Source organism: Anopheles coustani, chromosome 3 (genome assembly GCF_943734705.1).
Source record: "Anopheles coustani chromosome 3, idAnoCousDA_361_x.2, whole genome shotgun sequence".
Lineage (NCBI taxonomy): Eukaryota > Metazoa > Arthropoda > Insecta > Diptera > Culicidae > Anopheles > Anopheles coustani.
In genome coordinates this window covers 73,005,404-73,028,182 of record NC_071288.1, presented here as the reverse complement: position 1 = coordinate 73,028,182, position 22,779 = coordinate 73,005,404, and the positions used below count along the sequence as shown (strand labels likewise).

Below are 22,779 nucleotides of genomic sequence, written 5' to 3'. Positions count from 1 at the left end.
TCGCTTATGCGTGTTCATACACACACACACACACATACACACATAGCTATGCTCTCGCGGATGGTCAGCGAGCTGGTACGCTTTTAGCACCGCCCTTTCATCAAGCAGTCGTGGCCGAGTGGTTAAGGCGTCTGACTCGAAATCAGATTCCCTCTGGGAGCGTAGGTTCGAATCCTACCGGCTGCGCTTCAACTGAACTTTTTCTTTTTAGTTTTTAGAAAACCACCAAAGATTAATTAATTAAACATTTACTTGTTTTTTAAGGTCAGGTATCTGGCCCGTAGGTAAGCCGTGGTTCCCCTTCCGCCCCATAGAAGGTTCCATGTCGTCTACGTTACATTTTCTAGTTAAACATTCATATGTACTTTAAATCTTTGTTGATTTAAAAAAACGGATAAATGTTTTGCGCGATATGCTATGTTTAGGAATCAGAAGATGCGTCTATGTTCAATTTGTAGCTAACAATACAGGCTGGTTTCAAGTTTAATTTAACCAACGACACCAAAGAAAAATGTCCTTACTTATTTCACATTTTACTCCAACTATTTCATATCCAGAACAGCTTATTTTAACTAAGTTTTTTGTGTTTGATAGTTAAAGTGTTTGACTGTATTTTCGCACGAAAAGTCCGTAGATTAAAACTGTTCATAAATTTAGCAAAGAGAGCAAAGAAGACTCATTTTCTAAATAGTGTTGAGACATTCTCTGATCTTTCATTATTTTCATGTATTTTTTTTAATTTCTGCGTCATTGTTTAATATATGAACGATTTAGACCTCAATCCAATCTTTGGACTTTTAACAACTTGGAAATTGTTTCACATCTTGATGAATCTAAAACTTTTCGCCAAATAAAAGTGTTTATATTGTATATTTCTTTAATTTTTGGTGGGCCTTACAAACTGTTTGCAAACCCATTCACAACCTGTGAGTCATTAAGGCGTCACTTTCCGAGGTCTCAAGTGTATTAGTGTTTCTCAATCCTCCTGCACTCAAAATTCACGTTTAAACAGCTTGCACTTTAATCATGGGCACATTCAATCCTTTTCGCACCTTCTTTCCCCTGGTCGTTGGTTTACACTTTTTTTATGATTTCGCAACGTTTCATCTACACGGGCGATGGGCACCGTCCCCCCGGAGCGGTTCTTTAAACGCGTGGCGTCTCGTACGCGTTCCACCGGCCAACTAACTGGCTCGTCTGGAGCCCTCGAGGACCTTCGATCGGGTCGGGCTGGGTTTTAGCGCTCGCTCTCAACTACCGGAAAAACGATAGGAAAAACCATCGCGTACCGCCGCCAACGGTGTGCACGAAGCGAGGGCGAACACAACAAAATAAATGGGCGAAGGGGGTTTTATGGTACCGAAAGGGATCGATTCTACTATCAGCCGACATTGCTCGGTCGGGTAATGTTAGACAATTTTTCGTATTTTTTCAACTACGACTACCAGAGCGGTGAGACATTCGTTTTGATACAGTTATGAGCAGTTGATGGTCGTGTTACTCTTAAAAAATATTTTAACTTTTTTTTAAAGAATTTTTGTTGCAATATAGACATCTGCTTGATTTGTATTTTTTATGTAAATATTTTTGAAACTTTGAACTACGATTTTATTTTCTTTTCAATTATCTTCTAAATTTTTCAACAATATTTATCGATTTTTCTTGTCATAAAACATGTTATCATTTGAGGACAAACATTATTTGCGTTCTCTACTGTAGCTCACTCAACTCCCCGACAGTATGGTGGCTTCTTTTTTTCAACGGATTTCGATAGTACATACAAGGAAAAAAAATAGAAGCAGAACTCGAAAACATTCCAAATAGTAAGCTAAACACCACATCAACAACGATACGGAATGTTGTCCGGTCCGGAGTGGTTCGAGGGCAATATGCTTCCCCGAAATGTTTATGGTGGGTGTTGCGACCCCCGGGCGAGCTGCCTGATAGTGGTGTTGGTTGGTCGTACGCCCGCGATATTGTACACCACCGTGTCACACCGGTAGCATTGGGTCGTAAATTTAGCCACCGTGAAGAAGAAACTGCACCGTCCAAAAAGTAGTGGAAAGGGTCCTTCGAAAGTATAAATACAACCCAGAAAACCGAATAAATAACTTCAAATGCAATCGTTTGCTGTTTTTCTGAATGGAAATAGCAAACATTCCACTCCCGGGGTGGCAAACTCAAACACATGAGGGGAAGGAAAACCGAATCGAGGGGGAAACGGGTTGCAGAAAAATTGCAACATCGATAAATGCAGCACTCTCTCGCCACAGGAAAGTTTCTTGAATTGCACGTTTACACGTTTAACATCGAAATGATGGTTGTGTTTTAATTTAAATATTTAAAAATTTGCATTCATGCAGCATTAAATTTAGTCACTTAATTAATACTACAAGTGAACAACTAAAAGTCAGTCTGAAAATAATTTAAAAAATTATATGTGTATGTTTGTTTTGATTTGACCGGCCGTTTGTGTTGTGGTCTGCTTGCGTCACCATGGAAACGTCTGCCCATACGTTGTCTCGGAAAAACGAGGAAAAACTGTACGAAGGGCTAGCCAGATCACACCAACTCGTTCGCTTTACGATGGCCCTGAACCTGGCCGAGTTACTCGAAAGGAATGAGGTAACGGATAGCCATTGTCCGCGGAGTAGAAGAAATTAATGTTGATGCCAATCGATATTTTATGGTTGATTCTCTCCTGCATAATGAATACGGAAAAGTATGACTGCATTATTTTACGCCTCCATTAAAACGTGTTTTATGTAGTTTAAGCGGATAGTGAAAGGTTGAAACCAAAAATGGATTCATTTTCAAACAATAAATAAAGAATGAAAACATAATAGTGGACGTGAATGTTTTCCCAGCTGAGCTTCCAAGGAATTGAAAAATCCAACCACCAAATGCACATCGTAAGGCGATGTGATAATTAAGCTTTTACACACGCCACAGGATGCACGTCGCGTGGAAATGGGCAACGAAAAAAATCGTCCGACAAACGGTGCGGTGACGCTTTGTGACCACAATCCGGTGGTTTTTTTTCCCCATATTATTACCAGCGAAAGAATGCACGCCAGCACCGGGAATGTCATCGCGTGCCGCGACCCAATCGAGCGAAAATTAAAGCATTCTGGTCCCTTCATTTGTTTCCTTTCCGAAAAGTTTTCTATTCCCACCTTCGGAATGTTGAAGTTTCCCTTTTCGCCGGTTGGCCTGGGTGAAAAGTTAATTGTGGAATCGCTTTGATTCGCTCGCTTGCTCCGGTGATGTTGTTGTTTGCTATTTATGTCGTATCATTAAGCTATCTATTTTTTCACCCTCTTCGCGTTTTGTGATTCACGTCCTATTGCATGCCATGCTTTTTGTTTGTTTCGGCCGGAGGAAGTCGTGTTTTTGAGGTCCTCATACGAAAGGGAAAGCGTAAGGACACGAACGAGAGCGTTCCAATTCGTGGTACATACCCGAACACGATGATTTATTGCCGAGCGTGGGCCACGATGTGGGTGAAGGTTGGGGAATCTTTTCGATGCTCCCGCGAATCAATGCTACAATGACACAAACGATAAAGTAGCCATAAAAACAACCGTTTCCGTTGTTGCCTCAACAACAGGACACAACATTTGCCTGACGATGTGCGTGTTTTTTTTCGGAATTCGACACACAACGGGAAATTTGTTAGGAAATGAGTTGGGAAAATCTAGTTGTTTTCCAAAATGGATAAATTTATGACAAGAGCAAAAAATATGTTATTACACAGAACATATTTACTGCACTTCAAATCTGTTAGACGGTCTTTAAAATTTACAATTTTTATTTATATAATCTCTCATAAAAAACTAGCTGAAAAAGAGATTGCTCAAAGTGTTGTGCACGTAATTTGTGCTATTGAGAACTGTTTTAAACGTTTAATAAATAAGTTTTCTAAAACATTAGGGACCTCTTCGAATTTTCAATAAAATAATAATATTTTGATCAATTACAAAAAAAATCGGCTAAATTGTGAATTATTACAAAAGAAAACAAATGATTTTGTTTAGATTAGATTAGATTAGAGAATTAGAAAACAAAACAAACTATAAGTGTGGACAGCAGGTTTACCACTGTGCATTAATGGTCCGTAGGCGAACCGGTAATTTGACCTCCGGTAATCCGAATCGGTACTTTCAAGGGCCATCGACCACGCCTACTTTTCAATATGTCATTTCCTGAAAAGGTGTTTTTAAAATATGCTAAAAAAAACAAGACGGACGATAGTTGATAAATAAACAATATTTTCTTAGAACTTATTCTTCCGCCGAGTTGTTTGATAAAATAAATCACAGGAGTATTCTTCCTTACTTTTGAGATATAATAATCTTGCCAACAGCAGCCCTTTTAAGGACGACCTTCGAAGCGAGATTGCTTAAAATTTCTTTCTCATAATTAAAAAACAGCATCGGGCTCGGAAAGGCCAGACTCCTCACGAAGAAAATAAATGCAAACGCCAGCGAAGGTGTGAAATGTCAATAAACAATAAATAAATAAACATACCGAACAGTAACCTTCGGCGGGCAAAAGCGATCCTAGCGAAGGAAAACCCAATTCTTCTGAAAACGCCACACTGTAGGTAGAGGCGCATCGAGGTTTTTCTAGTTTCGTTATTTTCTCTAGCCTACATTGGCGCATGGTAATTAGGGATATCGACGGGACTCCCGTAGCTTGTTCTGCCTTTTTCTCGGAACAAGAAAGAGTGAAACGAGCGATAAGGCTAATCGTGTGACTGCGGCTGTAAAGCCGGCGCTTCCTGTGCCGAATGCTTTATGCAAAATTTATGCGGAAATTCCTTCCATATCTACCGACGGGGGATTGGTGTGCGGGTGCCATCGAAGAAAGGACGATAGACCCTCCGACAACGCTGTGAGAATTCCCAGGTGAACGAGAAATTCCCGGAACTTTGTGTCTAGGTCGGTTACTTCCTCGTCGATCCCGGGGCAATCCTCTGGGACATCCCGATCCTAGCAAGCGGGTAGTAGTGCCATTTCCTATCTCATTCCCTCGCGGTATCCTACAATGTTCTTGTAGTTTATCTTCTGTTTCGCTCAAAGTAACCAAAACAACCTTTTTCCCTCCACAGCGTTCACGAAAAGCAAAGACGACGAAGGGGAAAGAAGAGCAGGCCATGGCGAACAGAGGCAACATGATGTTCGACATGTAATGCTTTAGTTGGAACGATTTACACCGCAGGATCGAGACTGACAACTAATAAAAGTTCGTCAAGAAGATCCTCGAACGTACAGTGACGACCAATTTAATTGCTTAATACAAAAAAAAGAATCTTGAGTTAAATATTATAATGAGGATTCCGTAAATGTTATCTAACTTAGCTGATTAATTATCTAAATATCAGATTGATTTATTAGTCACCAGCTATGTAAGTATAAATGTTTAAACAAAGTATAAACGTTTGTTCACTTTTAATTTTGTTTCTCTCTACAGACGTTTTTACACTGAATGCTTGTCCAATTTCGGTTGAATATAAGAAATTCAACATTAGTTTGTAACACAGTTCTGTAAAGGGAATAGTAAAATTTGATGTAATGATAATAATAAATAATGGTAATCACCATAAAATGCTATTTGTGTATTTTGTTTTATTAATTTGTTCCAACTTATAAACTAAAATGAAAAGATAAATTATACCGTCGAGCTGAGGATTTCCATAAATGATACCCTTCTCCCTAAGTTGTTAGATCTGTAATTTGTATAAAACTGTATATAAAAAATAGGCTCTGGAAAATTAGATTATTTAATAATTTAAATTATAATAGCATATTTTTGAATTGCAGTGCATCGAAAAGGATTCAAAATGATGGACACACAACTTGTACAACATATACGAATAAAAATTTGTGGCAACAAAATACAGGAAAATATGTTTTCCACACTGTATTTTCCCAATGTTCTACGCAACGACAATGCTCGCTTTGTTTGATCGAGTTTTTCCTTTTCTCTTACGTTTTCCTCACCATTTCCCACCCATTTCACTCATCGTGTTGCTCATTACCGGCATGAGAAGGTGTTACTGATGGCCGGGGAGGGCGACGCGGCCCAAGATCGGTTACGTTTTTCCAGCCGAAAGGTTAGACTATGCTCTCTTTTTCTCCTCCTAGTAAGATACCGTTAGAAAACTGAACTTCTTGCTCTTGTTGCATCTGTCATCTCAGGCGCATGATCGTTCAGCTTTTCCTTCGTATGCGAGTGAAACACAGCATCACGCTTCGATCCTCGTCGTCACAGCATCCCTCATCGACCGAACCTCCATCCTTTCTACTCACGCACGCGAGTGAGTGCTTCTTTCCTTTTCCTTCTACTACGTGATCGCTAGCCAGCATATGATTTTCCCTTCGCCGAAATACTTTTTTTTCGTTCAACTTCGTACCAGTGTACCGATCGTGCGGTGCGAGCATCTCCGCCAGTTCCCAGATGTTCACGAAACCGTACGGTTGTGTGTCGTGCCGGGGAAAATAATTTCGGTTTCCGAAAAGCGTGACCAGAAGTGTTGGCGTCGTTGACTCGCGTGTGTCTCTGAAGGTTTTGGTGAGGTTCATCCTGCTCCACTTGTGCTACAGGGGGTAAGGAGGGGGTTGTGTTCGTACCTTCCCTCTTGCCTAAGAGACTTCCCGAGGGAAGACTCGTACCCAGTGTCTACGTGTTATGTGTGTGTGTGAGTGTGTGTAGTGTCTGAATGATTGAGTGATTGCTAATTGCTTAAATTGCTTCCCCATCGCTCAAGAGAGTTTGCGTGTCTATAACGGTGTCTTATATTTTGTTGCCGCGCTTGACGAACTTGGCTGGGTGATCCTTCGCACCATGTCCAGTGGAAGACCATCCAACTCGCCCAAACTAATCCTCGACATCAGTGGAGGAGTGGGTTCTGGTGGAAAGGCTACTCCACCGAAGGTGTCGCACGGTTCCCTGAAGAGAGCAACCGATACCACTCCGCCGAGGATGGTCAAGGTGGAACAGTTTGACGGTGGCCACCAGCATCCTTATGGTCCGATGCAACATCAGCGATCGCCACCGGATTTGCGTCCCATTGCCGTGCATCAGATGAGGGAGAATAGCGGAGGGCATCAGGAACAGCTTCAGATCCAGCAGAATCCAGACTTTGGCGTACTGATGCCCCAACACCAGCTCCAGCAACACATCCCACAACAACACCATCAGCAACATTCCCACACGGGAGATCCGTCGGGTGGGTTGGAGTCTTCAGGTACGATCTACATATACCAGGGACACCCGGTCATCGCCGGTGGTGTGGATCTACACCATGGAACTCGCATTCCGATCCAGTGTTACGATGGCCAACCGGAACAGCAGCACATCCCACCGGTACACCAGTTGTCCGCTGCTCATCTCGAGACGCTACCGTCGATTCTCTCCTCCTACTCGAGTGCCGATTGTGGTAAGAAGCGCAAGATACCTGACGCGGACTTTGACTACGAGTTCGACCAGTGCTCGCTGAGTCCGACGGGCTACCAGCAGGAGAAGCGAGCCCGCTACGCCCCCGACGCCTACGGAGGTGGAGCCGTCTGGAGCTTCGCGAATGGACCAAACGGAGAGTACGTCCAGCACGGTGTCGGTGGCCTGTACGGTCCGATGGCCGGAGATATCCTGATGTCCGGTGGGGATGGTTCTCCGATGGCGCGAAGTTCCGGAGTGGCCTTGGAGGACGACTCCTCCAATGGGTCGCCGAAGCTCGTGATCGCCGCAGAAAGTCTTCCGGAGGCAACGCCACCCGAAGGAACCACCCTTTACATGGGCGATCCGGGTTCGTACGAAGGACCGATGTACTACCAGCATGCGACGCATCACCAGCATCTTCATCACCATCAGCATGCACAGCACCATGGGCACCACATCCATCATACTCCGCACGCCGACAGTACTCCCTCGAACAGTCCGGCCACGGGTGACGATCGCGAGCGGGATTGCTCGGTGTCGGTGTCATCCAACTCACCGATCAAACTGGACGACTCGGGTTCGCTCGGAGGCAAATACCCGCAAGACGCGGGACCACCGACTACCGTCGCGCTGCTGGAACCTTCCGGCCTCGTGCTGCCCACAGCCGAGCATCAGCTCCAGCAGACAGGTAGCTCCTCGCCGAGCAGCGCCGGCAGTGTCCGGCCTAAGGGAGGCCGCGGGGCCCCGCGTGGACCTCGGAAGAACCGTCGCGGTCGAACACGACTCACCAAGGACACGATCACCTACGACGAGGTTCAGACGCAGCGTGTCATCGCGAACGTGCGCGAACGCCAGAGGACGCAGAGCCTGAACGAGGCGTTCGCGTCCCTACGCAAAATCATTCCGACGCTGCCGAGTGATAAGCTGAGCAAGATCCAAACCCTTCGACTTGCTTCAAGGTGAGTGAAAGTTTTGTCAACTCGTTTGCTACGAAGATACTGTACTTTTGGGGACTCTTTTGATGGAACGATTTGTACAACTCAATTCCATAATTTGACAGTTTTCGCAGGGAGTCTTTGCCTAATGATTCACTAGACGAATCTTTCACCAAAAATTCATTCAGATTGATTCATGTTTATTTTGCGATTCGAATCTTAAAGCATCGATGAGTTTTTCGAAACCTTATTGAATCTTCATGATTATTTGATTAATGTTTCACGTATTTTCATCATAATTTCATGAAGCGACAAAAGTAGATATCTTTCTTCACATTTTTTTGGGCTTTACTTTTCCATTTTTTTAAACATTTATGAAACTTTGGGATTTATGAAACCTTTTTTAAAAGGTTCATGAATTTAAATCCGAAGTAAAGAGTCGTTAAGATTCATCAATCAGAATCTGAACTATACAACTCTTAAACAAACGTTACGAGACTTAAGCATTTAATGCAGATATTCTATTAGTATAAATCAGTTTAAGTTTAATTTTCCACCATTTAATTCCCATAAAATCCATAAACAGCCTTTAACCGTGAAAATTAGGTTAGATATTTTAGCTCCTTTTTTCTAGCCTAGCTTGTCATAAACAGTATCGTGTCTCTCTTTTGGGAACTGACTTATCCTCTAAAATGTATTCTTTTGTCGTTTCGTCGTTTGTCGTTTGTCGTGCTAAAATTGGCTGGTTTTTGGACTTTTGATGGATTTTTTCAACAAATGATTTCAACTTTGTGTTCATGGAGAAATTACTCCTGACTAACTTTCTTTTAGATTGTTTATTTTAATATTTAAAAAATGTCGTATCTAATGATTATTTGATAAACAAATCGTGTTTAAAGTCACTTTAGAAATGCTGTGAAATTGAAAACAAAATAATTGAACAAGAATTGCAAGTTGTGTAATAGGAATCATTGATGAAAAATTTCGTACAAAATGTACTTTAAATCGTTGAAATATACAGTACGGATTTGTACGGTTTTGGTTTTGTGTTCGTTGATACGTTTGTTTGTTTTGTTACATTTCTTCTGTTTTTCCTTCTGTTATCTATACACAGTATACGTAACTCTAGAAATATTATAATAAGGTTCCAATTGTGAGGTAACCAGTATCAATCTAATTTTAATTATTGTAAACGAGGCAGGTTCATTTATGAATAAAAAATATTCCTTACTACTCCTACTATTTAATGTTCAACGTAACATCAACAAAGGAAGCAATGTTTTTCATATGCATATGCGAAACATCAACTGCTTCGAAAAACTATGCCAGCGGAAAAATAAATGTGACAGTTAATTTGTTTGACAAATTTCTTACAAAAATGTCAGTATGTAAACCACCACACCAGGTTGTTAAGTCACGTAGGACCACCATGGAAATGTACCGCCGTGGAAAATGTTGCCCGTTCCCCCTTCTAAAGCGGTGATTATGATTAATTATTCGTTCACCACACGATGGAAACAAACTAAGGCTCATCAATATGGTAGTGGGATGTTTTAAAAAGGCCATTTGTACTTTCGCACCTTGGCGCGAATGGAACGGCAAAGTGGGCTTGGCGTATTAGGCACTTTATATTTCAAGCGAAGCAGCCGAAAAATCCTCTTTCATCCGGTCAATTTTTCGACAGTTCGCAAGAAAGTTTTTTCTCCAAATCTAAACCGACTTATTGCGTTTTTCATTCGAACGTTCGGTTTTTAACTCACGAAAAATAAGGAAAGAAAGAAAGTACACCTCAAAGCATTTCCCATCCATCAAACGGCAACCCTTTACCCACGTTTGCATATGAACGTTTATAATTTCCCATTCATTCTGCGGTGAAAACCTACCCCTGGGTTGCCGTTTTTACTTCTTTTAAACCTCATTCGTGGACATCTCGAGGGAAAAATTAAACGAGCGTTCAGGGGGCGGCGGAGCGGTGGGTTTAGATGAAAAATGAAAAGTATCCGGCTGTTGGGCGAGAAAAAAATAAATAGTCACGCATTCGTGCACGTCTCTGTCACGGTTTTTTTCTTCGCCACGGAACGGAGCGAGGAAGATCGTGAGAAGATCGCGAGATATGATCAATGGTTTTTCACCGTGCGAATGACATTCAAAAGAACGTTCGCTAAGGAGGCAGGAGGAGGGGGGGAGTAGGCAACGCACAATTTTCCATTTTTTTATGTTCACCATCCGATCAGAATGTTTCCATGTTCGTTTGTTTGTACCAGGTTTTCGTGAGCGGAAAAACGGTCAACGGTGGTTTTATGTCCATATATTGATTAAAATATAGTTTTCCCGATTTTCACTTCTGCCCTCAAATATTTCCCATGAGGCTGGGCATAGAAAACGGGGATTAAAAATGTGCGAAGGTTGATCATTAACATTTCCTCCGCGCGACATTTCGGACACTTTCGGAGCTTATCTTAGATTTATTTATTTGTATGTTTCGGTGACACGGGAGGAATTTTCCGGCTGCGAAGAAAAATGGGCCAAACAGCGCAGATGTTATACAACTTAAGCGGCAATGATCACGATCCGCTGATTTATGGCACGAGAAAAGAATCTCGACGGTTTATAGGGAACAGCACGCAACGGGTTGGCGAAAAGGCGGACGTCGGAAAATTCGTTTGAAATGTTGTCCCGCGATGCCGCCGAACATGCCATTGGACACCATATCAAAGCCAGACACCGTTCAAAAGCCATCGATTTCGGTTTCGATTAGTGTAACGGGCCCGGGATGGGTTGAACGGCTGGGAGGGAAATGTTTGAACATTTGACGCTCCCGATGGAGGCGCCTGGTTGGTTGTAGAGCATAAAAAACTATGGTTTTTCTGTTTTTGAAGTAATGTTTTGGGAAACATTAATCACACCTTGTTCGCATTTAAAATTATTCAGTATTTTTCTTTTGTTGCTGATGCATTTTGTTCCAATGTAGTCCGTTTTTCATCTTTCGCACGTTTCCCTTTTCATTTTAAAATATTTCCTTTTACGAGCATCTTCAACCAACCTCTCGACTTAACCTTGAAGTCTCTGTTAAACGATATCAAAAGTGAAGTAATTAACCTTCCCTTCCCGAGAGGAAATGAAACGTACACTTTCGTCTCCGTTTCGTCTCGAGTGCCGTGAACAAGTGGACCACGACCGGAACAGTGTTTCCCGAAGTGTCACCCCGCTCGGCACAAACGGCGGTTGGAGGCTGTTGCTTACGACAAGTGCGACATAAATTAAAAATGAAAAGCCAGGCCGAAAGTGGTCGCCGCGAGCGAAAAAACCTCCGAAAGGATCACCGTGCGCCCGGTCGGAGGGTTCGGTTTGAAATTTGAAGCACCAACACTCGAGGGATCGCAACAAAGCATCAGGCTTTAGTTCTGGTGGCGGTGCCTGTGTTAAGGCAAAGAGAGAACCGAACCGAGCGAAGGTCGAGACGGTGAATGGTTTGTGATTAACTATGAAGGGAGAACGGGAATGATCCGGTGACGAGGAGGATCAGACTACCAGCGTTTTTACCACTGTTTAATGTTTGCTGGGGGGTTGGAAGATCCGTGCACCGCGTTCTGAAAGATGATTTATGACTTCTTACTTTTGGGGACCGTCTTTCGTTTTAAGACGCAACGTTCCTTATATGGCGTTTGATGTTGTTAATTTTAATTAAACCTTCCTTTTCACACGTTTTGTTTCCGACAAAATTTTGTGATTTATGTTGAATAAAACACAGAAAAAGGGATTTTAAAAAAATGAACACATTGAATTTCCACTTGACGCAAGGCGGTGTCATTCGCTAAAGATCGATGATGCTTCGATTGCCAAGCGATGAATAATTACACTACACGATCTGGCGCTCCGTCTCCGTCTCCGAGTCAAGTGGGGGAACAGGTTTCGATCTTCTGGTCGGGAATGCTGCGGCTAATGTTTTCGCCCATGCTCGACATGATGCAACCCGCGAGGATATCATGTTCCCGGAACGATGTCACATTGCGCCGTGCGAAGACAAAGACGGTTCGGGGATTCGTTCTGGAAGGAAGCCCGCGACTGGGGGGGTAAGGCATACTCCCTCCCCCACCTTCATTTTCCCTTCCTCACTTTTTCCCCATCGTGTTCGATCCACGGTGGGAACAGTTATCCGTTCCCGCGCTTATTATTCACCACGACGGTGATGTCATATTGGGCGGAAAAAATAAGTTCATTCCCCTGGCTTTTTTCTGTCCCGTCTTTCCCCCTCCCGAAAATTGTTCTACGCCACGAGTTCGCGGGGGTCAACTAGAGACAAAGAACAGCATAACAGCATAAGAAACGAAACCGAGTGATATATATTCGTACAGGGATGATCCGCGTGGAACGCGTCCGGTTGGTCCGGAATGGTGCGAGTTTCCAACGTCGGAAAGTAGGAAAGACAAGATTCACTAAAGTAATACACTTTACGTACCCTCCGCTGCCGTTTCGGACACATTCTTCTCAACCTCTCCGCCGAAACGTGTGTGTATGCCCTGAGGAACTTATTTTTTGCTTAATGCGATGGATTAAGGTCGGATGAGTTCCTTTACGGAAACGCGAAACATGTGTCGAATTGTTTATCACACTCGGGAAAGCAGTAAGACTAAGAAGTAATCGAACAATTTGTCTTTCATTTTGTTGATTTATTGCAAAAAAATATTTATTACATTAAATAAGTACCATAGTAAAAAAAACTTTCATGTTTGTTCAGTTTTTTAAACAGCTAGTGTATTTCGTACAGTATTTATACCACCGTTTTAATCTTTATTTTAACCGTTATAACTTCTTCCACGAAATTTAATAAGTTTAGCAAATTATTTTACTATTTTGACTATTTTCCTATGAATCGTTATTTTTTTGTTATTCGTTAGTTTTTTACTTAAATTCAAGGATATTGGAGCTATTGTTCAAGAAGCAAGTGTATAAATCATACATTTCGTTGAAAATCTTGAACAACTGAATTGTTTCAATTTATTTAATCACATTGAAACCTAAGTAAAAGTTTAAAACAAATTCTTTCCTTCCTATCTACTTCATTTTCTTTACGACTTATATGACTTGCTTATCGGACTATGCTGCTTGTGTAAAAAAAGGTGTGTGTGTATCGGAGTTTTGGAGCATGATGAAGTTATGGCAAGTGGAGTAATTTTAGCTGGATAATATTTTTCCATTCCACCGAGAAAATTGTTTTTGTTTTTATACGGGAATGTTTTTTTACCCCGAAGAATCTCCATTTAATTTTTCCATTTGGAGTCAGACCTCCTTGCAACGACATCCCCCAAATTCCACCCATTCCAAGGCCAACTCCAAACTCGATCAAACCATAAAACAGGATTACACAACGATCGTCTCACCAGTTTGGGTTGCGGTTAAATATGGCGGGATCGGCTGGTTCAAGACATCGTATCGTCCATCTCCCCAAACGGTTCGTTTAGTGTCCCGCTTTTCTTCCGTTCCCACAATTTAGTCCAAGAAGGCCAAGAAAAAGGGGTTTGGAAGGAATGTGAAGCACCGTGGCGCACCGGGGATGATGATTGACTGACGGGTTTGAAGCCGGGGGGACGCCGAAGGCTGGTTGGCAGTTAATTAACATCACATTTCGAGAAAATGTCTTCAGGGGAGTGGGAAAACAAAGAAACTGGGCACCGATCGAGAGAGGCTTCGGTTCTTTCAAAACATCAGTGGCGGTTGAGTTAAATGTTTTGCGATATTTGAACGAACTAGATCGTGTTTCTTAGTAATTCTTGAGTGTGGTTTAATTTTGGCAATTTATTTATCAAATACATTCTACTTATATCATAATAATAATACATGAGTTCCACCATACTCAAAATAGTTGTGTAATTTTGTGATTCTGTTTTATTTTAAGCATAAATGTATTCTTTTTTCTTCCTGTTCCAATTCCTTTTGGAATGCTCAAACGTTCTCTCTTACTACAACATCTGGACCCGGAGCGCTTTAGTCTTTTTTGTGTCATACTTCCGATCGTAAATTAACATAAATGCCGTTCCACTTTGCATGTTTGTTTGGTTTTCTACTTCCTTTTTATTTTTAGTATTTTGATGTAAAAAGGAGTTCCTTGAAAGTTTTTTTTAAGTTCTGCTGAAAAGGTAAATAATTCTCGTATCTCGTATCTCGTATTTTATTTCGAAACTTACAATGTGTTGTCAAAAGAAACGATGTTCAGAACGAATGGTTTAAAAATAACTTGTTAACAACTTTTATCACAAATATTCTGAACAAAGGGATCTTTTGTATCGGCCCCTTAGAATCTCCGTTCAACCCACGTTCCACTTCACTGCTTATTCACTGCTTCTCTCCATCACTCCACTGTTCATAGTTCGGGCCGTCAAAACGCATAAAAGTCATCGTTCGATCATTGCGATCGCTCTCCGTGTCCTGTCAACACTTGAGATGACACTTTCAGAGATCGATCCTCCTTCCCTCTCGAGCGACCGTCTAGGTTAGGTTAACCTTGCCTCAACGCTGGCAGGGTGTATCATTATGAGACAGCACGGCTTAACGTCCCGGTGTTTAGCGCGGCAAACTTTATCTCCGACGAGTTTTCCTCAAGTGTGGAGGGGGGGAGCTTTGGATGGGAAAAGAAACCTTTAAAAAAACTGTACGTAACGAGCGATCTTAACGCGTGATCGCCTTCCGAAGCGATCATCGTTGAAGCCCCTCAACCGGCTTCCGTCTCCGCAGGGAAAACGATGTGAAGAAAGGCGAGCGTCGGGGAAAATTTATTACCTCCAAAAACCGCGCCTATTGAACGCGAGCAACACCTCGCTCGGTTATTATACTTTTTTTTTAAACATTCTAGCCTGTCGCTTAGCAGAATGACACCGAGACCTACTCTCCAAGCCGACTGTGATCGCTTGTCTGAGGTAAGGAAAAGTCGCTTTCCGTCGTGAAGCGTTTTCCGCACGCTTGGAAAGGGAAGCGGAGCTCGGTGGATTCTTTTTGGATACCTTGTTTCTCTCCTGTTCTATTTTACGTTAGTTCCGGAACAAGGACTGGTACTACTTTCGAGGAGACGGTTTTCCATCACGATACAAATCGGCGATGATTTTCAAAGATGATCGAAAGAAGGAACGTTCCGAGATTAAACCAAAGTGTAGAATCTCTACCCTGCGGAATGGGATCGTTCTCCCTTTCCTAAACCATCCGAAGAAACAAGTGTCTGTCAAAGGCTGGGTAGGAGGGGTTGGGAAAACCACACACCATCACATCCGATGACGGTCGCTAGTTCGTTCGGAACGTCAAAGCCGCTGATTGATCGGTTTACACGCCACGGACACATATAACCGCCGAAAACGGTCTGGAGGGACGCTATGAACGATTTTTAATTGACTTTTCGGAAAAGTAGTTTGTCGCACACACGCTTCGGGAGGGAGAGGGTGTGTTCCGCTTTTCACGCTCCCCTTTTTTCCACGACGGCGTGAGAAACTAGTTCCCTTTCTTCTTTTTTTTTCTTTGTGTTGCGTGAAAAATTGTGCGTTTTAATTAGCCTTTGATCGGTTTATTTGGCTTTCCCCGGAAAATCGGAAGGGATGGGTACGTGCGTTTTCTGCAGAAATGAAAGACAAACGAAATTTAGTAGCTGATCGGAGAAACTGCGGAATTTATTGCCCCTTATGTTGAACGTGCCAGGTTGGGGAAGTTAGCGTTGGAGTGATATTTATTTTTCAACATCGTTTAATTACGCCCCGTTTCGCGTTGGCTCCCGCGAAGCATTATTATTTGTTTTGCCACTTACACGTATGGAAGTTTGAGAACGTTCCCCTGCCCTACCCTGAACTCCGGCGTCGGGAGTGGCGGCCTTTATATGGCTATTCGGCGGCAGCAGCAACAGAAGCGTTTGTTATAGTTTTCCTGGCGGCGCCATTTCCGGACGCTGTTCCAAGTGTCCCCGTTATGAGGGTCATAAATTATCCAACTGACTGCGTTCTACGCACGTCTGTGCTAGGCCTGAAGATCGTAGACTGTTGTCCAGAAACGGATGCCGCACCGCGGAACTGAATTGTGAGTGTGTCACTCGGGAAGGGTTTGATGTTTGTGCGGAATTCGATGGCTTGAAAATAATGTGTTGGGAAACGTAGTTCAGTAGGAATTTGTACCGAACCAATACGCAAAAGCATATCTTCTGAAATGAGTCATGACAGGGTAGAAATATGGGTTAATGGGGTGAGATTATCTCAAAATATTCGTTTCCGATCGCAAATTGTATATTAAAATATATCAAATAAATCGGTCAAATATAAAAAAATTCAATTCAAAATTCAAATATATTTTTTTGAATATTATCTAGTTTGGTATTTTGATCAACGGGATCTCTTGAAAAAAATTGGGCCGTGCTTTGGAATTGTAAAACATTTTAATAATACAACAATTTTGTCATTTTTCTGATCTATAAATGGTTGGTGTTTAGTGCACTCATCCCTGTTATTTTGGATTTCTTAATTTTTTGTTAAATCTCTCCAACACTTCGTCAATTCGGTGGATCGAGTCAGAATTCGTTCTCATTATTTTGTTACTTTAATATTCTTTGTCATTTTTCTGATCTATTTGTCATTTTTCTGATCTATAAATGGTTGGTGTTTAGTACACTCATCCATTTTATTTTGGAGCTCTTAATTTTTTGTTAAATCTCTCCAACTCTTTGGCAATCCGGTGTCAAGGCGAATAGATCGAGTCGGAATTTGTTTTCATTATTTTATTACTTTTATATCCTGTAAACCAAGGAAAAATATACTATTAAAAATCATATTTTTACATTGAAAAAATGGTGCCGATGAATTGAGAAGTTGTTGAAAATAATAAACTAAACTAAACCCAACAAAAATAACCTTCCTGTATTATTTGGATATGCAAATTTATGTCTTTTTTCCCGAAAGTATTTTTCGTGAGGAAAGTCCCCGGTCCGGGAAGAAAACCCAGAAGAAATTCCCACTGCTGGACGAACCAAGGAGACGAACTGACCTAAGGCCCCTGTAAGGCCAAACCGTACCCGTTGAAACATTGATCCAATCACGTAATTTCCACCTGGTTATACCCGTTGGGTTTGCCAGAACCACCGCGGTTCATTAACCTTTCCCGCACGGGAAGTGAAAGCTGCCAAGGTGGGAGCTGGCGAAGAGAAGGAAAGGGAAGCAGTGTAAATAACAGGATTCCGATGGGAAATCCAGTTATCCTGCGCCTTTTTAAAGGGAAATTCCTTGCCGGTGTTTGGCAGGTAGATGAATTCCCATTGGATGGACTGATCTTTTCGCCTCAAGTTTGGTCGAAGGGGCGTAGTTTGTTTGTTTGTTTTGTTGTTTGTTTATACGGCCCGGTTTGCCACCAGCATCACCACCAAAACAATGTACCTATCCGCCGTGGAATTAAGACGACATCAGATTAATCCGCAGATAATCCACAGGTAGCTAATATCTTTTTTCCCCATTGCCTCTCCCACAGATATATCGACTTCCTGTATCGCGTCCTCTCGAACAACGAGATGCCGGCCATGCTGGAGGAGCACAAAAACATGGCCATGTCGGGCGGAAGTCTGCAGTTCAGCGGCAGCGGCATCCTGGCGCACGAGAAGCTGAGCTATCTGTTCAGCGTTTGGCGCATGGAGGGCGACTGGAGCAACGGCTCGTCCGGGTCGGTCAGCGGCGGTGAGGGGGCGGAAGCGACCGGCGGGAAGGATTGACTAGACAGCCGGTTCCGGTTTCGCTAGACAACCGGAACCCGCCAGGGCAGGCGAGATGGGTCATTTGAGAGTGCGTGAAGAAAGGGAGCGTTAAACGTTCTGACTATCGTCTATGTAGTGTGTAAGTTTGAGCCATTAAGAATCCCGTAATCCCAGCGATTCGTTCTTAACCATCAAGTTGGCCAGGAGCTTCTTGTGTGGGAAATATGGAGAATTGTTTCGAAGGTGCAACAAATGTAGGAAATACCATTTACGAAATCTTAAACTGTAGAAGATATGACAAATGACATCACAAATGTCGCTGCTAAATTTGTGCTAAATTTTTTAAATCGTTCCACAAGCACAGACTGTAAATAAGAAAGGAACGCAAGTTGTACATAAACACGAATCACAAAAGATTTCTAATACTTTCCATCAAGAGTATCGTTTAGTGCTTCAACGAACTGGGGAGCTGAGAAATGGAGCAGCTAATTTCCAAAGAACGTTCAAACTAACCTTTTCATTCTAAGCTAGTTTTGAGAAGCCTGTTAAATATCGCTCTACCTTAGTTAATAACATAGTTTAAATATAACAAAAAGCAAGCATGAAAAATGCAAGGGTTATTCCATACCATTAAGAGGATCGGAAAGATCACTTTAGGTTAAAAATAGTCTACTTCAAGATGGCAAGATTAAATAATACATTATTATGTCTACTGTTTGTAAAGATTGAAAGTAGATATTCCTATAGAACGGAAACTCTTTCCTCCGTGACCAGCAACTATTCTTCCCTGTTCCATTTAAATTTGGAATAGTGGTATGAACCTTTTTCTGCTGATCATATCGAGGAGAATGAAAAGAAATATCGAAGCAAAGGATCCTCTTTCTGCGTGAGTCAAAACGTACGATCAATGGGTAAGAGTTTCGTTATTGCTTAATATTGCTTTTCTGTTAGGCTTAAGGCCCAAAATCAATCCTTTCAATTGCCTATCGGCAGTTTTCCTAGATCGATAAGTTGATATAAGTTTACGTTACTTTCAAACTTAAATTAACACCTTAAGAAGTTTCAAAGATTCTATTTAAGTAAACAAGTATTTGTGTATGTTGTGCATGTTTTCATCGTTCCTAGCTGTTGGATCATGAGAAAATGAATGAGTTTGTTCAAAGATGTTCAAATTGAAACTCCATCGTCCTTTCGTAACATAAGAACAAGTTATTCCAACTTTAACCAGAAAAATTCCACAAATACTCACGCAATGGATGCTGCGATGGGAACAATTCTATTTCGAGAAAACAAACAAAGTATGAAATTCAATTTTCAAACTTCAATCAAACAACATTTAGTCATAAGGTGATCGACAAAAAAGAAAAAGCTGTGATTGCATCACGTGACGGCAACACTCGAACATTCGAACGCGAGAATAAAATGGAAACGGAACTTTAAAAATAACATTGTTTTCGTACTGGGTTTGTGGGGTTTTCCATCTTTTTCCCGTGCGGTCGTCATTTCTACTCTGTGCAGCGTTTTTTTTCCTGTCCCTTCCACTAAATGACGTGCCTGGCAGGTAGGTGCGGGAGCTGCGGTTTGGAAAGAATAATTGAAAATATCCGAAATTAAACGTCCCGCCGTTCCGGGCGTTTCGACTGATCGCGTGGGGCTAACGGGTGCTGAGTTGTTTGAATTGCTAGAAAGAAAGAAATAATCAACCGCGGAACGCCGCTTGACGTGTCATATCCGTTTGGACGGGGCCAAATCCTTTTCACTGTTTGGTTGAATCATTCTTAAAATCAACCCCTGTCGTTTCTGGTCAGTGCATTTCTTTTACTTAAAAACCGAAGAGTGAAGCGTCCATCAGTTGCATAAATAAACGAACAATTTTAATGGATTCCGAAAACGTCGCTCTTCAAGAAGGTTTAAAGGAAAGTAAAATGTTTTTTCTAAGCGTCTACAATTCAATGGCAAATCATTAAATTCAATTCAACACATAAATAATACGTTAAAAATGGTAACGCTTTTGTCGGCCATTTTGAACAACTGAGAGGAAAGAGGAAGAATGGATCATCGAATTCGGACAACCAATGAATTCGCTCTGTCTTTATGTGTGAATTAAGCTACAAGCAAACGCCATAACTATCGAGAAAGGACGGATACAACAATAATGAAAGAAAAGGTAACAAAAAAACAAATGAACGAAACATGAGAAGGATATGAAAAAAATAAAAGAAAAAAGGAATTTAAATGGAAGAAGTTTTTCGTTGGCGGGCAGTGGATCTTCCTTCGAGCCTATTCGTTCTGCCTGCCCTTGACAGTTCGGGGTCCGGAAACTTGATCTTTTTTCACAGGAAAAACATGGCGCAGCCACCGTCGACGGCTCACTGGACCGCCCCTTGGGATCGCGTTCGAGGTATAGACTTGGTATTCCTTTAATGTTGAGCTTGCCTTCTTTTTTGTCGATTTTCGTTTCGTGATCGTGCATTTCGTTTCGGTTGTCCGTGGAAATCGCTTGAAATGCCTCTCAGTTTCTGAATTCGTTATTTTAATAATGTTAACCGTCTCTGAATCCATTTTTATTAGGAACTCTATACAAATAATAAAGCGCATGTTCACGATCTTTCAGTATTATTTTGTATACATCTCTGTAGCACCGGCTCCGGTTGGTGTGACCTTAGTTTGAACCATTTTTAAATAAATCATTCATTCTCTTTGTTGCGTACGTTATTTTGTTACCGAACTTCCACATCATGCCTTCTCTTGGGACCTCATGCCCTTGCAACCAGCGATCGCCGGCTCCGCCCCTCAGCACGAGCATGCGGACTCCTCGCCTTTGATGTAACGGTCGGTGTTCGGAAAAATGTTAATTAACTTCTAAGGTTACTATACGGCTAGCTGTCGCTTCCCCGATGCCTTCGAACCAAACACCCGGCATAACAAACCGGAGGTTGATTGTCTTGCGCGGGTTTCAAGATGCTACACCGGGAAATTCGAAGCACCGAGTGAACCTGAAACCCGATTTGGTATGGAAGGATTCGAACATCGTAAGGAAATTTACTATCGCACACACTTGATGATCAGAAATGTATACACAGAAATAGTTTGCAGAATAATTTTAATAAAGAAATTCCGTGTTAATAATTACTATTTGGATCCTGTATCCTCACTAGTTTTGATACTTGATCAAAAATAATTACTTTATTTAAAGTTAACTATTTTATCTAGTAACTAGGACAATGAAAATTTCACATGATTGTAAAATATGTTTTTAGTTTTGAAAGTTTTTTACGACTGACATTGTGTCTTTTACAATATTTTTTTGATTAGTTAAAAAGAAAACAAACAACAAAAATATAAGAACAATAGTATACGTGCCAAGATGATTGTGATATTACAAGCAGCAAGTAAGTAAGAAAAAATGTTAACTCCAAATTGTAATGATGAAATTAAAAATACATTTCTCAAAGTTCAGAATGATGGAAAATATAGACAAATGTTTATTTTTTGGGTTCCATTCACTTTTTGATTTATGCTATTCGAAACGTCGAATGTAAGATACTAGCCTATGACAGTTTGAATAAATTTCGATCATACATAATTTACAACTGACAAAGCGCATAAGTCCATAAAAGATATATAATTTACGATCATAACCCACGATCATGCTTGTCCATTTCACAGCAACCACATGTTTCTCCTTTCCAGGCTGAGTCGAAGACACTGGAAGCGCCAACTTCGATTACAAACTTTGAGTTGTTTTTTTTCTATTTCACATTTTCGGTTTGCGGGTGTCACGAGATTAAATAAACATCGGACTGCCGTTTTGAAAATGCAGCTCGGAATAAAAAAACACGCGATTACATTAGAGCCTGTCTCGATTCCGATCCGATTGTGGACGATCGGAATCGTGGTTTGAACCCGTTCGTTGCGTCCTATGCGAGGAAGCAAAAGAGAAAAAAAAAATCATAACATCAAGCCATTTTTTCACTTTTGTTTACATCAGTAGCCACCTTAAGCTACAGATCCAAGCGTTCCTTACATGCGCTCTGCTGGGGACTAAACAACAAAACAAAAAAAAAAGAACGAACCGAGAACGCCACCAACCGAACTGGTGGGAAAATTTCCCACCCCAGGCATTCCACGCACTGCCGCCGGTTTCGAGCCGAGTTGTAAATATTTATGAAAATGGAGAAACCTGGTGTTTAATTAGGAGCGTTTTATGGATTGAATGACAGTGAGGCGTTCGCTGCTTCGTGGCGTGCCTTTTTTTCCTTCTCTTCGCATTTTCATTTCTTTGTTTTCCGTAGTTTGTGATTTTTCTCAATTTTCGAAAGATTTTTCTATTGAGATTGCAAAGAACGTTCACCAGGTGGGAAAGTAATTAAGGAAAATGAGAACTGGGATAGGCAAAAAGAAAGGAAATAAATACCTGGGTGATTGAAACCAGGGAAATAATACATTTTTATTACCACATATAACTGCTGTCAATCATGAGACCTCCCGGAAACGGCAGTTTTTATGAATGTTAGGTCTAGCGGATTAATTGCTATAAGACATGATATCGCCTTGGTACAAAAAAAGGCTTTAAGAAAAGCACCAGATCGTCTTATTCATAGACGATTTGTTTAAATCAATGTTCAGTGGACCAATTTCACTATTTACCACTCTTTATATTCGAACCAAATGTTTCTCTGTTCAAAATACGGA

The 22,779-nt window shown here is 41.6% G+C and overlaps 1 protein-coding gene and 1 non-coding gene across 2 annotated transcripts; both read left to right on the top strand.

The window, feature by feature from the left end:
- The first annotated feature begins 104 nt into the window (after positions 1-104).
- Positions 105-186, top strand: Trnas-cga (transfer RNA serine (anticodon CGA)). The gene has a single exon. It is a non-coding gene; the product is annotated as a tRNA-Ser (tRNA).
- Positions 187-6,849: 6,663 nt separating this feature from the next.
- On the top strand, positions 6,850-18,102 carry LOC131266445 (uncharacterized). Its single transcript, XM_058268974.1, has 2 exons — positions 6,850-8,402; positions 17,865-18,102. Exons 1-2 carry the CDS (start codon positions 6,850-6,852, stop codon positions 18,100-18,102), a joined length of 1,791 nt encoding a protein of 596 aa, XP_058124957.1.
- The last annotated feature ends 4,677 nt before the right edge of the window (positions 18,103-22,779 follow it).

Coding starts and splice junctions, on each gene's coding strand:
- LOC131266445 (XM_058268974.1), top strand. CDS start 6,850: ATGTCCAGTGGAAGACCATCCAACTCGCCCAAACTAATCCTCGACATC. Junction 8,403..17,864: donor ACCCTTCGACTTGCTTCAAG/GTGAGTGAAAGT, acceptor CCTCTCCCACAG/ATATATCGACTTCCTGTATC.